This window comes from Sturnira hondurensis, unplaced genomic scaffold (assembly GCF_014824575.4).
Source record: "Sturnira hondurensis isolate 20B ecotype Veracruz unplaced genomic scaffold, ASM1482457v3 Scaffold0010448, whole genome shotgun sequence".
Lineage (NCBI taxonomy): Eukaryota > Metazoa > Chordata > Mammalia > Chiroptera > Phyllostomidae > Sturnira > Sturnira hondurensis.
In genome coordinates, this window is record NW_028083079.1 from 6275339 (window position 1) to 6289415 (window position 14077).

Genomic DNA, 14077 nt, shown 5'->3' on the forward strand with positions numbered 1-14077 from the left:
GCATGAGAGGCAACCATACATTGATATTTCTCTCCCTCTCTCCTTCCCTTCCCCTCTAAAGATAAATTTTAAAATGTTTTAAAAAAAAGAATGGCAGCTAAGTGTTTATTAGAAATTATCTTGGATGAAGAAAGAACAGAGAGTATCCCTACATATTATACACAATGGAAGTTAACAGGCATTGGGATTATTGATAAGAGCTGCTGAGAGGCACCTGAAACACTGCCTAAGAATTATTTACAATGCCTGTCGAAAAGCATTACCTGTGGGCACTGTTAATAATATGCAGAAACACATATCCATTATAATGGGAATAGATACATAATTCTAAATTTTAATGATGAACTTAATTGCCTAGTTTTAAAATATCCAACTGTCAGCCCTGACTCAGTCAGTGGTAGCTCAGTTGGTTAAAAACTGAGTATAGTCCCGATAAGCCAAGATTGTAGGTTTGATCCTGGTCAGGGTACATACAAGCAGCAACCAATGAATGCATAAATAAATGGAACAAAATTGATGTTTCTATTTTGCTCTCCCTAAAAATCAATCAATAAAAATTAAAATATCTAACTGTCTTTGTTCCCATGCCCAAACTCTTAACTTTTAGTTCTTCTTAGCACCACAGGAATTTAGAGCAAGAAAGAAACACCTCCCTTCCTATACAGTAAAGACAAGGAAGTAGCTCTGGCTGGCGTAGGTCAGTGGATTGAGCGCAGGCCTGCGAACCAGACAATTGCGGTTCGATTCCCAGTCAGGGCACATGCCTGGGTTGCAGGCCGGTTCCTTGCAGGCTAACTACCAGCAGGGGATGCACAAAAGGCAACCATACACTGATGTTTCTCTCCCTCTCTCCTTCCCCTCTAAAGATAGATAGATAGATAGATAAATAAATAAATAAATAAATATCTTTAAAAAAAGACAAGGAAGGAAACAAACAGAGAGGTTATATAATTCTTTCAAGATGATCTAAACACTTGCTTGGACTAGACACAACTTTTTCCACTGGTTTCCCCCAAAACATCCATGATAGAAAAAAAAGCCATGGCTGGTGCGGCTCAACAGATTGAGTGCCCACCTGAGAACCAAAGGGTCGCTGGTTCAATTCCCAGTCAGGGTGCGTGCCTGGGCTGCGGGCCAGGTCTGCAGTAAGGAACACTCAAGAGACAACCACACACTGATGTTTCTCTCCCTCTCCTTCTCTTTCCCTTCCCCCACTCTAAAAATAGTAAGTAATTTTTTTTTAAAGAACAATTCCAGGGTTTCTTACCTGTACAGAGAAGTCCATCTTTGTAGTAAAGTGCATATACTCTGGCACTGTGTCCAATTAATGATGAGGTTTCAAAGGCTTCATGGTCCTCCAGTTGCTTCATTCTCAAAATAGCCTTCAAATAAACCTTTTTCCAGTGCAAAGCGTCCTGAACAGAATCATCTATTTGCCAGCCCAAATTTTTACATGCAGTCTGCCACACCTCTGTACAGGCACTTATCACCTTATTCCACTGTTTAGAGACGAGGCAGCATGTGAGTAAGGTCTGAGGATCAAGCCATTTTAACAAATAAAAACTGAGCTCCAAGGGCAGAAGTTTGAGGAAGTCCCGCTTGAGGAGAGTCTCTAGGTTATTGGAGAGATGCCTGAGTTGGACTGCCCCACTCAGACTAATCAGGTGATCCAGAGTTTCATTTTTCTGCAAGTCCGTCAGAGAAAGAAACGTAACAGAAATGTTATCAAGCCATGTCTCAAAGTCCTTTCTCTCCATAAGGTTATGGAAAAATTTACCTGTGGCACATCAAAATATTGTATTAGTTCTGCTCAAAAAGACCGTTCAAGCAAGACTGCTAACAAATGAAGTATCAAAAATTAGTGTAAAAAATTTGGCATTACAACTTTATGCTTAGTTGCTACATTACAACTATACAGTTAATACATTGTATCTGATATTTTCCCATGCGCACAAAAGAAAATACATTTGAAAAAAACATTTTTAACAAATCATGATCTCAGAAACATAAGTCAATGAAACTTATGTTGCTGTGTGACTTACTCCTTTTGAAGTCCAGCACATGCTACATGCATTTTTCACAAAGATTTACAAAGCATTCATTCATTATAAAACAGTATATTCTATATAACACTCCATCAAAACCATCATAACACAATTTCCTAATCATACCCTATTTAGGCATTCAAATCACAAAAATAAGCACGATGATGTGACAATCCAAAAGCAAGTCTGAAGCAGAAACCTGAGGTATTAGTTTTCATGCTAAGCACAACCTGACCTGTTACCAAAATCACATAACTGATTACTGGCTTTTGCAAAAGACATTCACGCATAATGGTCTGAGGGAGAAAAATAGGCAGATTTAATAAGTTATGTGCCTCAAGTATTCTGGCTCGTCCACTTCCTTTGCAACACTGCCATGAATTACCAAAGGCCTTATTTGGCCTCATGTTTTTAGAAGCCTAGCATGAGCTGGTGACAACTTTTAATCACCTGCCCCAGAGCAATGTGGGTCCTAGAGGCCTGAACAAGTCAAATTAGTATTTCTGAGGCTTACACAACACTGAAAACCAGGTAACATCATCTCAACTTTGCTGATAAGGAAGTTACAGGTCAGAGAAAGTTAAGTGATTTGCCTATAGTCACCAGAACTAAAATAGCAGAACAGACTTGAGGCCATTGCTCTCAAGATCAGTAATTTTCCGTCCACACCAAGCTGTCTCTCTCTGAAGTCAGCTACAACCAGGAGCATCTTAACCTAGTGACAAGATCTGGGGGCACTGTGCCTATCTGATTATGCCACCTTGCCCCTTAGAAAAACAAACTGCTCCAGGGCTAACTAGAACAAAAAAATTTACAAGTATCCAGCATTACACAGTGCATCAAAGTGTCAAATCAGTCTTAACAATGGAGACTAAACTAATAGAAAGAGAACAAAAACAAAGCAAATCAGTAAAAACCATCTTTCCCAATATTGGCCATATGTTGATAAATGTTAGCGCTGGGTGAAGGTTTATTATTCTCTTTATTTTTATGCTTAAACAGTTCCATGATTAAAGAAAGGAAAAAACTGTCCTCCTAATCTGATCAGGTCCTCACCACACTGCCATACTAATTTTTTAAATGTTATATCCAAATTAGTTTGGAAGAGGAAGATAAATTCCTTTCTATGTATGTCCCCTAGATCAGGTCTACTCACAAAGCCAGATCTCATCTTCCAACTTTGTTAATCTAAGTTGAGTAAAAACCATTTTCATTCATTTCCGCAATATAAAATTTGCAAGAATGTCACTGGGCAGAAAAAGCAGTAGAAGCAGCCAAACCTTTCCAAGCACTTCACCTAGTTTTGTTTTTTAGAACAGCGAACAGGCATTAAAATAATAATACTCTTGAAGCCTCAGAGTTTGGGCTAGGTAGGATTTATTAATTTAGGGATTTACTTGGCTGCCAAAAAATAATCAGTTCACCAAAAGTTTTATCAACACAAAATAATGTGCCTCTTACTTCTCAATCCTAATATTCTACCTATAACATTTCTAAAAATTTTATGCTTAAAAAACAATCATTTACAGCAAGACAAATAGACCCATTTCCTGTGAATATTCACTCAATGTCACAACAGCTAATTATTAATACTGGCCAATTAAAAATAAACACCAAAATACCAGCCTTGTATTTTACGGTAAAAAAAAGGGGGGGGGGGCAAGCGTTTCCTCTAACACTACACATCTACACTACACACATACACAGAATATGCCACACATATATAAGAATGCTTACACGTATGTCAGCTGAACTGCTATGTAAATGGCCACCAGACAAATTTATAACACTCATGATAACATTATGGCATTCCCACCATTCACGAATAACTAAGAGACATTCTACAGCATGCTATGTGCCCATGATACCACAGAGGATGAGCACTGTTAAAAAAAAAAAAAACAACTAGCCATTTCTGAGAGTTATATATTCTCCTAACTCCTAAGAATTCTTTTTTCCAATTTTTACATTAAAGATTGCCCTCTAAGTTATTGAATCCCTCATGGGTGGCTGTTCTTCCAGTTCATCTCCGACTGTCATGAAAAAGGCATCTTTATTTCAATAAAGCAGGCCCATTACCCAGCAGAATGCATGATAAAAATAACAGTTTTTACTTTTCTAACTTTGGAGGAAACTTTTGTAAGGCCCTAAGTCTAAACTGAACTCTTCTGGAGAGCCTCTAGGAATATTATGTACTGGCAGCACAAGGCCCCAAGGGGGCAACTTCAGGAAACGGAATTTCAATTCAACACCAGGAGGAGCTTTTACATAATCAGAGCTTTAATGACGGAAGAGCTGCCAGCAGAGTGGTGAGCTTCGGGGAAGTCAAAGCCACCTGGATATGAAGGTAGAATGAGGTAAATGAAAATGCTCTGGAGTCAGTCAGATCTTTTACGGATCCAGCCACTTCCTACGGGATCCTGGGCAGGTTCAACTAACTCTAAACTTCAATTTTGTCATCTGTAAAACGGAAGCTAGTATTCACCTTGAGAACTGGGAGAATCAGAGGGCCATGCTTAGCACAGAGCCCCATCTAGAATAATTCAAATGACACTTTTTGTTAGTTTTATTATGATAAATACCTGGCAGGGAAGCTTTTAGTGGCCCTGAGGCAGAAAGGGACATGACTACAAATACCCTCTGAACTCTACCATCTCATCACAAAGTTTCTCTTAACATGGCTTAAGGTACATGAAAGGAAAACTCAGTGGTTCAAACTTCCTGGGAGTTTCACTTGATAACCAAGGGCAGTTATGGACTTGAGGCTACCGTTTCCCCGTAGGTGCATTTTTCTCTCCACTCTAACCACACGCATGCTGTCTTGCCCTTTTTCCCCCTCCACTTCAGACTACATATTAAACTTGCCCTCCCGCCCTCAGTATGAATAATCACAAAGCTCTGGAATGGGTGGTGTAATCAAAAGACTCACAGACTGGGAGATGGGAGACCTGGGTTTGGTCTCTGCTTCTGCCATTAACTCCTATGTTCCCTCAGGCAACTCTCATGTTTGTATTGGCTTAATGTCTACTTGTAGACATTATCTCGTTTCATTTTCACAACCTTGTAGAAGGTATCAGCACTACTGCCCCTAACTAGTACACGAGGAAATGCACGGCCCAAGCAGTGCAGTGACAGTGCCACAGGAAAACAGGAGGCTGAGCATCTGGCCCAGCCCCCATCGTCTCAAAACCAAACAAAGCCTCTACCTCGAGGTCTTATTAGAGATAAAACATTCTGGATAAAACAGAGCGAATGCGTGCTCCTGTGGTCCACAAGGACTTGGACTAGTCAAGAGTGAAAGCATGACATTTGCTCTGGGGGACGAGGCCTCATCTTCCCTTTCTTGCCCAGCACTTAAAGAGCACAGAGGCTTTCACGGACACAGGCCATCTTTTCAATATCCAAGAAGCTGGCAACACTGCCTGCCGCCGGAAAACTGAAGAGCTGAGGTATAGGGGTCGGGGCCTCTTTTTAAATGCAAAACCATATAACTATACTATCTATTTAGAAACCACCTTTAGTTTAAGATGACTTTTTAAAAGCTCTGAAAGAGCACAGGTAGAATAAAATAAGGGCTCTGCAACTCCACTTGTTGCGGGGTGACCCTGGGCAAATCACTTCACCTATCTCAAAAGCCGTTTCCTCCCTTGCAAAATTGAGTAGTGACCACGAACAGCATAGCCTACAAGGGTTTCTGTATACAGGATAACGTATGGAAAGCGTTTAGCACCGTACCTGACAGTGGCAAGCCCACAAGAAATGCCAGTAACCATTATTATTTAGCATTAATAGTAGTACTTATGTCAAGCAGCAACCTCACATACACACCTGTTTCCATGGCATACCCACAACTATGGCGCAGTCCCTCACAGTAGTACAGAGCTTGTACTCCATACACCACCTCTCAACACTTCATCTTTCAAACTCAGGGCAGCCCTGGACCATCATCGTTAACTCATTTCGAAGCTAAGGAAACTGAGGCAGTAACTCCGAGGCTCAATTTTCCCAAGTCTAACATCAACGCCAGATCCCTTCAACCCGTTCTTCGCTCCCAGGTCCCCGGCTCGTGTTCCACGCGGCACTGACCTGAGCGAGCGCCCCGGGGCCCGGGACCTCGCGCCGGGCTCACACCGACTAGGCGCGCTCGGGCCGCCAGAGCCTCGCAGCGGCCGGGTCCGCTCCACAGCCATGGCGCCTGTAGGGAGAAAAGAAACAAACGGCTGGAGGCGCGGCGGGTCAGCACAGGCCTGGGGGCCTGAAAATCCCCTCCCTGGCCCGGCCCCGCCTAGTACACCCAACAGACCTGGACCAGCGGCCGCCGCTCACGGTCCGCAACCTCGCAGGGGAGCGGCATCCGGTGTGGCCTACGTCATCTCCGCGCGTCCCTCCGCCCGCAGCGCCCTGCGGACGCGGCTGCACTTCCGGCCCCCGCCTCAAGGGGGAAGTGGGAGGGCAGAAGAGAGCGTGAGGGAGGCGGGGCATGCGCAGTACGGCCCTCTCGACCCTTGTGGAGCCTAGGCCAAAGTTTACCTCCAGGTAGCATATCCGAAGTGCCCAGGCACTTATGTCCCTCATCCAATCTGCTCTTGCTTCGACTCTGCGGCACTTTTTCTCTTATCCTCATTTTATGCAGGAGAGGTAGGAGAAGTTGAGACATGTCCAAATTCAAACAACCTATTGGGCAGCAATCATTTCCCAAACATTGTCCAAGGGTTAGTGAATAAAAAGCACCCAAATCCCTGACTTTCTGGGGCTTATCTCCAATGGAAGAGACAGGCAAACTAAATAAGACAAGATGCAAACTTCAAGACGTGCTAAGGAGAAAAATTAAGCAAGGTAAGGGGTGGGGGGTTGGTGAGGGGAAGAAGAGCAGTAGAATAGATGATTGCATTTGAATCCCGACTCATACACTCTCTGGCCGTGCCCCTGACCTGGTTACTTAAGCTCTCTGGCTTTATTTTCCTCATCTGCATAGCAGTTAGAGTACCCTCCTCGTGATTGTTCTGAGGGCTAAGGAGATGAAACTGCTAATTGTCAAGAATCAAGATCATGTGTTTTCTATGCGCCAAGCACTCTTTTAGCCCATGTTTATGTTATAGCACTTAATTCCCACCACAACCCTACATGGTGGTTACTATTATCAGCTCCATTTTTAGAGATGGAGAAATCTAGGTCAAAAGACTTCAACACAGATACCCTGCAGAATGTAAGGCACCTGTGCCTATAAGAGCTCCTACACTTCATGCACATGCACACACACACACACACACATGCATTTACATGCATTTTATACTAACACTGCCCAAAAGGACTTTAAGCAATGTTGTTCTCTATCTGTGCTGTTCAATAGGGCAGCCAATAGCATCTTGTCTCTACCAACACTTGAAAATTACATATTGTGACAGAGGAAATAAAATTTTAATTAACTGAACTTTAAATAGCCACATGTGGCTTATGGCTACCACATTGGACAGCTTGGTCCAACGATATAGGCATAACACATAATATGGATAGTATGAAAGTCATATATCCAGTTAGTCCAGTTAGTATTAAAGCCAAGGCTCCAAATAGCCTGAGTCCATCTAGGGTACTGGGAACAAGTAAAAAAGTTGACCATGTTGGGTGGAGCCAAGTATGATGTCCCCAAAGTCTGGGTCTCAGGAGAACAAATTTGATTTAGTAGGCAGCAGGAAGCCTCTGCAGGCTTCTAAGACACAGTCACTGTCGACAACATTAGTAGAGCATTTAGGAAGATGTGGGTACATGGATCAGATAACATCTATCAAAGAGAAAGAAGGCAGTTCTAAGCTAATCAAGAAAACCAAGCACCTCTATATATTTGCAGTAAATATGGTAGGAGTTTGATGAATGAAACTGGAAATTCCAGATGGAGCTGCACCAGAGACAATATATTGTTTGAACCTCTTATGGACAAACAAATCAAATTCTCTAAGTTTAAGCCCAGAGAAGACCCAAGAGCAAAATTTATGGCTCTAATAAAAATGAAAATTGCAAAATAGGATGTGTTTCATTAAATACCTATAAGACCTATTTAATTATCAGATTTAGTATGTTTTTAAAAATCTCTTTCATTTGAATGGTTTTTGAAGTTAGGTTTTCTCACTTTGTAAAAAATTTCCAGGATTGAGCAATGATTGTTGAGAAAATGTAGACAACCTTAAATGTAATGAGTTATTCCTAGTCAAATAATTACAAAAGCTGCTGTATATAGCAAGTAGGAAGAAGAATATGTGAAAAGAGAGAAAATATAGCCTGGTCTGAGACCAGAATGCTCATTACAACAGCTTATGTAAGTAACATAAATATGAAAATATGCTGGATCTTGTTCTTTCCTGAAAATAAACTTGCTGATAGAAATGATGTTTGGGCTAAAATCTTCTATGCTCTAGAAGAATAGCTAATGCTAAACATCAAATGCTCAGTCTCTTAAATTCAAGCTAAAAGAGACTACATGCTGTTTTCCATTTTGAGACAGTTCCCCGGGAGAGGGAGTTGAATTACATGTAATTGGTTTAGTAAAGTTCTTCCATAGCCTACACTGGGAATTCAAAATCCTGCCCAATGACACATGCACCACATCTCACCATTTGTTTCTTCAGGGAGAAAAATTGCACCCTTTTGTTTGACACATATTCCTTGATGTTTAGTACATTTCTTGCATGTGCATCTATGAGGGGCAGGAACTACTTCAACTGTTTAGTTCCTTGAGATACACTCCAAACATACTCTAGGACATTGCTCCTTGTGTGATGATGCTACGGAGAGGTAATGTGGGTGAACTGTCCTTTCAACTCAGCTCCCATGCGTCCCTGACCAGGAACTGGCATAAAGGCAAGGGTTCAGTTTCAAGAGGTACAGAAGTCTGGAAGCATTTGAAGAGGTTTGCTTTTTTTTTTTTTTTTTACTCTTTGTTCTGGATTCATTCTAGCTGTAACATGACCAGCGCTTGCTTTCCTATACACCCATCAGATATTCTGGGACAAAAGCACAGGACGATTGGCCAGAAACCTTATCCTTAAAGTCTGAGGCACAACATACTTTGTTTCCATTGCTGTTAGACTGGCATGATCCTGAGATATATTTGGGCATAATTTGCCATCTGGACTCAGTAATTTCAAAGGCCCTGAAAATTGCTCACAGACAACATGCAGGTAAGTTTCTTATAATCTTTGAAGCATTTGCTATCTATTATAATAGACTTTTGACAAGGCTGGAGTTTCTTCTATGTGCAAATAACCAGCACTGAGGAAATGGAAAGGAGTTCAGATTATAATTTCAGGAATTTGGTTTGGTTGTTTTTTTTCCTATTTGACAGACATGGAAAAGTAAAAGATGGGAGTCAGGATTCTCTAGTGGTTAAGAGTGAGCTTTGGAATTTGACATATTTGAGCTCAAATCATGGCCATACACCACCCTCTTATGCACTGAATGATACTGGGAAAACTATTAAACAGTTTGGGTACTCAATTTAATTTTGAAGAAAACCTGAGAGGGAAAATACCACGGCATGTAAAGTGCTTTGCACAGTGCCTGGCCCACAACTGTTCAAAAAGAGGGAACTATTATTATGGGAGGCTTTGTTGACCAAAGCTTCAATTAACAGAGACTCAATTCCTTTAATGTCCCATGGTTATTATATTACAAGACTACATGTGCTCTTTTAGATGGAAAATTTCCGTCTCCTTTGATGAAGTGGTGGAAGTCTGACACAGGTGCGTCTCAGATCTCTGAAGTGGTGCTAAGCAGATAGCAGGCACGGATCTGCCCACATTGACAAACATGTCGGGTGGATTAAAGGACATAGTTAAAATAGACAGTTGGAATTCAGTATTAGATTAAGTTGAAAAGTCATACTGGAAGAATGTAAATGTTTGATAGTAGCCATTGTACAGTGGCCAACAAAATAGCTCTTGACCTTTGTAATTAGAGAAGAAACTGATCCAAGTGCTTCAATTCCAGGAAGAATATCATCTATTTTCCTATAGGCTTTTAGCACAATGATGCCACTTGTTACTTTATATGCATATGTCTATGTCGGATTCCTCTTTGCTTCCCCAGTGTTTAACATAGAGCCTTATATATAGTAACCAGGCTTTCATCCAAACAGGCAAGAAAACAACCCACATTTTATTCAGTTTCCACTTTGTGCCAGACACTGAACTCAGCAGCACTGGAGAAGACAGGGGCGTGATGCCTGCTCTCCAGAAGGCCACAATCTAGTTGACAGATTAACAAAAAGAAATAATAAACACCTAAAATAATGTACCACCCACTAAGTACTAAAAAGTACATACAGTGTTCAGTAGGGGCAAAAACAGAAGTGGAGATGAAGGTTGAATGAACATGTATTTCTTTTGTAGGTGACCTTCTGCAGTCTTCGGACTCACCAGTGGTGTTTCATTCTGTTTAACGTTATCCTATTTCATGCCTTGCTTTTTGGGGCTGATTTTGTGGAAGAATACTTTCTGCATGCTTTGCCTTATGTAGACATGAAAGTTCTGGAAATTAAGGACAAGGCAAGAAAATTGAACGTGGAGCCCCTAAGAAGTAATCTTTCCAAATATTACATCTTGAGCCAATCGGAGGTGTGTAAAGGGAAGAACATATTTTTGCTCTCTCTTATCTTCAGTAGCCCGGGAAATCGCACAAGACGGGACATCATCAGGAAGACGTGGGGTAATGTGACCCGTGTCCAAGGGCACCCCATTCTTACACTGTTTGCTTTGGGAACGCCTACTTTGGTAACTACCCAGCAAGAGATAGACAAAGAGTCTCATAAGAACAATGATATAATCGAGGGAATCTTTTTGGACAGTGCTGAGAACCAAACCCTGAAGACCATCACAATGACACAGTGGGCTGTGACTTTCTGCCCTAATGCCCTGTTCATTCTCAAGGTTGATGACGGGATGTTTGTCAATCTACCAAGCTTGGTAGATTATCTTCTCAATCTGAAAGAACACCTTGAAGATATCTATGTAGGAAGAGTTATCCATCAGGATATGCCCAACAGAGACCCCAACAGCCAGGAATTTGTCCCCCTGAGCAAGTACCCAGAAAAGCACTACCCAGATTACTGCAGTGGTGAGGCTTTCATTATGTCCCAAGATGTGGCTCGGATGATGTATGTGGTTTTCAAAGACGTACCCATTACGGTGCCCGCGGATGTGTTTGTAGGAATCTGTGCCAAGTCTGTTGGCCTTACACCCATCCACAGTTCAAGGTTTTCTGGGGAAAGACACATCAGATACAACAGATGTTGCTATAAATTCATCTTCACATCTTCAGAAACTACAGATGCTGAAATGCTCTTGGCATGGAAGGAAATTAATGATGGGAAAGAATGCACACTGTTTGAGACTTACTCTGGACTCATTTCCTGCAAACTTCTGACATACCTTGACAGCTTTAAACGTTTTCATATTGACACCCTAAAAAACAATGCCGTGTATTATGGCGATTAGGATGTTTTTCTTATAGGTGTGTTCTTTTTGAATTAACTCCTACTTTGTTATAAAAAAGTATTTCTCTTTTGTGGTCAATGTAGTTTTAATTGTACTCAGAAAGTTGCAAAGTGTTTTTAGTGCCCTAATATACTCCATCATACTGAAATCTTAAAGAATTTAAGTTGGCATAGCATGATTCTTTTCAAAATAAAACCTGTTGTCTAGAGAAGTTAGAACATTATACTTAATTACAACCCAAAGTCTTATTTCTCTTTACAACTAGTGAATTATTTTTAAAAAACCACATTCTATGGAACTGTCAAGACTCAGTGGTGACTACTTTTTGAGAATGCTCAGAATGAAAGAATATACTACATGAGGAAGTTTACAAAATGTTCATCTTGTCTGCAAACAGGAAACATTTTAGTAATCTAGGTGGTAAATTACCTTCAACTTAAAAGTTTCAGCTACCTAGTATGAATTAAATTAAATCTCACTAGAGCTTTCTGTGAAATGATTTTCTTCATGTACTAATTAGGCAGTGTGCATTTATACTTCATGTTATATATACACCCTGTATGAGTTTCCTAGGGATGTCATGAAGTGCCACAGAGGGTGACGTGAAACAACAACTTTTTTGTTTGAAGTTCTAGAGACCAGAAGTCAGAAATCAAGGTGTCCGCAGGGACGTGCTCTCTCGCTTGTCTTGTCCAGCTTGTGGTTGTTGCTAGCAATCCTTGGCTTACAGATGTATGACTTTAATTTCTGCCCCCATCTTCACGTGGCCTTCTCCTGTGTGTCTGTGATTTCATGTAGTCTTTCCGCTGTGCTGTGTCTCTGTGTCCGAATTTCCCTCTTCTAAGGACATCACCAGTCATCAGGCCCCACCCTAATGACCTCATCTTAACACAATTACATCCACAAGCAAGCAAATCAGTGACTTATCTTGAAATAAGGTCTCATTCACAGGTGCCAGGGATTAGGATTTCAATATACCTTTTGGGGGGATGCAGTTCGACTCAATACACACTCCCTGATTTCTCTTAGTCACTAAATCAATAGTTTCTATCCTGGGGTTTTGGGTATTTTAGGTGTCCCCAAAGGAATATATTTTGAAAAGCCGTGCCATGACAACTTATTAATCTCTTTTTTGGATATATCACTAAACTGTACTGGACCTCAGTTTATGTGCAGAATCAGCCTTGTAGGGCTTGCGGACTAAATGAGGTATGGCACGCGGTTAGCAGTGGATCTGGCCTGTAGTATTCAATAGGAAGAAGGGGCAGCATTTAGGAACTTACAGTATGTTCTCAGTAAAACAGCTTAGGCTCAAATCACAACTCCATTTACTTGCTGTGTGACCTTGCGAAAGTCTTCTGACTCTGTTGTGTCTCTGTTATAAAGAGGATAATAACAGTACCTAACTCCCAGGAGTGGGAGGAGAGCAACATGAGTTAATACGTGGAAAGCTTTTAGAACAATGCCTGACACACAGTATCTTCAAAATATAACCAAGTAACAAAAGGGAAATCATCTGACTAATCCTCAGAAAGCCAGGTTAATATTCTGACTCTGGGCTATGCAACTTGTACAAGGCTTAATGTCTTTGTCTGCAAAATGATACTTAACTTATAAGGCTGTTCGACAGATAAAATGAGAAAATGCACACCAAGTGCCTAACATAAAGTAAATGCTAAAAAATGGTAACTACTCTTTGTAATAATTATAAAGAAATTTGCCGTGTTCCTCTAGGCTTTGATCATATTGAATTACTTGTAGTTCCCCAAATGTGTTCTCTTGTTTTCATATCTGTACCTCTGCTTGCAGTATTTATTAAATGCAAAGTAAAATAATAATCTGCAAATTTCATTTAATCTTTAAAAAAATTACAGGCACAAAATCAGAGTGAGTATGTAGGCCATACATAGGACAGACAATCCTCTGAGCTCTGACATTAAATAAATAAAATCAACATCATGAATTGAGTTAAACAAATGTCACCTTAAAAAGACAGACTGTTTCTTCCAGGCCAGGAAGAGCTGGCTGTAGCCTAGTTACGGAAAGAAGGAAAAAGGAGACTCAGGGCTACCAGAGATGGCAGAAAGGATGCTCGATCTGGGGACAAGAGAATTCCAGGAACCGAGAGCCATTTTGTTACAAAGTCGGGATGGCTTATCAGTGTCACCACGGCTTCAAAGAAACCTACCCCTAGATTCTTAACTGGCACACTGACAGCACACTCACGCAGAAGCCTCTGGATTGGTGGGTGGTGTCTTCAGAGAGCAGGGCACTGGAAAACAGGCTGGGGCACTTCTTGATAATGAAAAGAAAGTGCCTGCGTCCTTTGCTAGTCGATGAGATGGCATCCTGGTTTATACACAGCAGGCCCTCTGTTTGACTCTGACTACTAGAAGTCCATTGCCATCTCTCTGATCAACGTCATATTGCCTTGATGGATTTGAAAAATTAAATCAAAATCCTCAACAATGATGACCCACCAATAAACAAAGACAGTTTGGGGCCCTTTTTGGGTTAGCATGTTATCTCCCCTCCTCCCCCAAAACC

The 14077-nt window shown here is 41.1% G+C and overlaps 2 protein-coding genes across 5 annotated transcripts in view; one reads left to right on the forward strand and one right to left on the reverse strand.

Moving 5' to 3' along the window:
* The window catches only part of FBXW2 (F-box and WD repeat domain containing 2), a 32605-nt gene extending 26156 nt beyond the window's left edge, over positions 1–6449 (reverse strand). For 2 of the 4 annotated variants that reach the window (XM_037059163.1, XM_037059160.1), the window contains exons 1-3: positions 6349–6449; positions 6132–6240; positions 1268–1777 (exon numbers count right to left, since the gene is read on the reverse strand). In XM_037059163.1, the coding sequence (XP_036915058.1) occupies positions 1268–1777; positions 6132–6240; positions 6349–6399 (670 nt within the window). In that variant the 5' untranslated portion in view covers positions 6400–6449. The other 2 variants (XM_037059162.1, XM_037059161.1) reach the window with 2 other exon arrangements.
* A 105-nt stretch (positions 6450–6554) lies between these two features.
* On the forward strand, positions 6555–13206 carry B3GALT9 (beta-1,3-galactosyltransferase 9). Its single transcript, XM_037059164.1, has 3 exons — positions 6555–6881; positions 9036–9217; positions 10427–13206. The coding sequence occupies exons 2-3, from the start codon at positions 9212–9214 to the stop codon at positions 11528–11530; spliced, it is 1110 nt and encodes a 369-aa protein (XP_036915059.1). The 5' UTR covers positions 6555–6881; positions 9036–9211; the 3' UTR covers positions 11531–13206.
* The last annotated feature ends 871 nt before the right edge of the window (positions 13207–14077 follow it).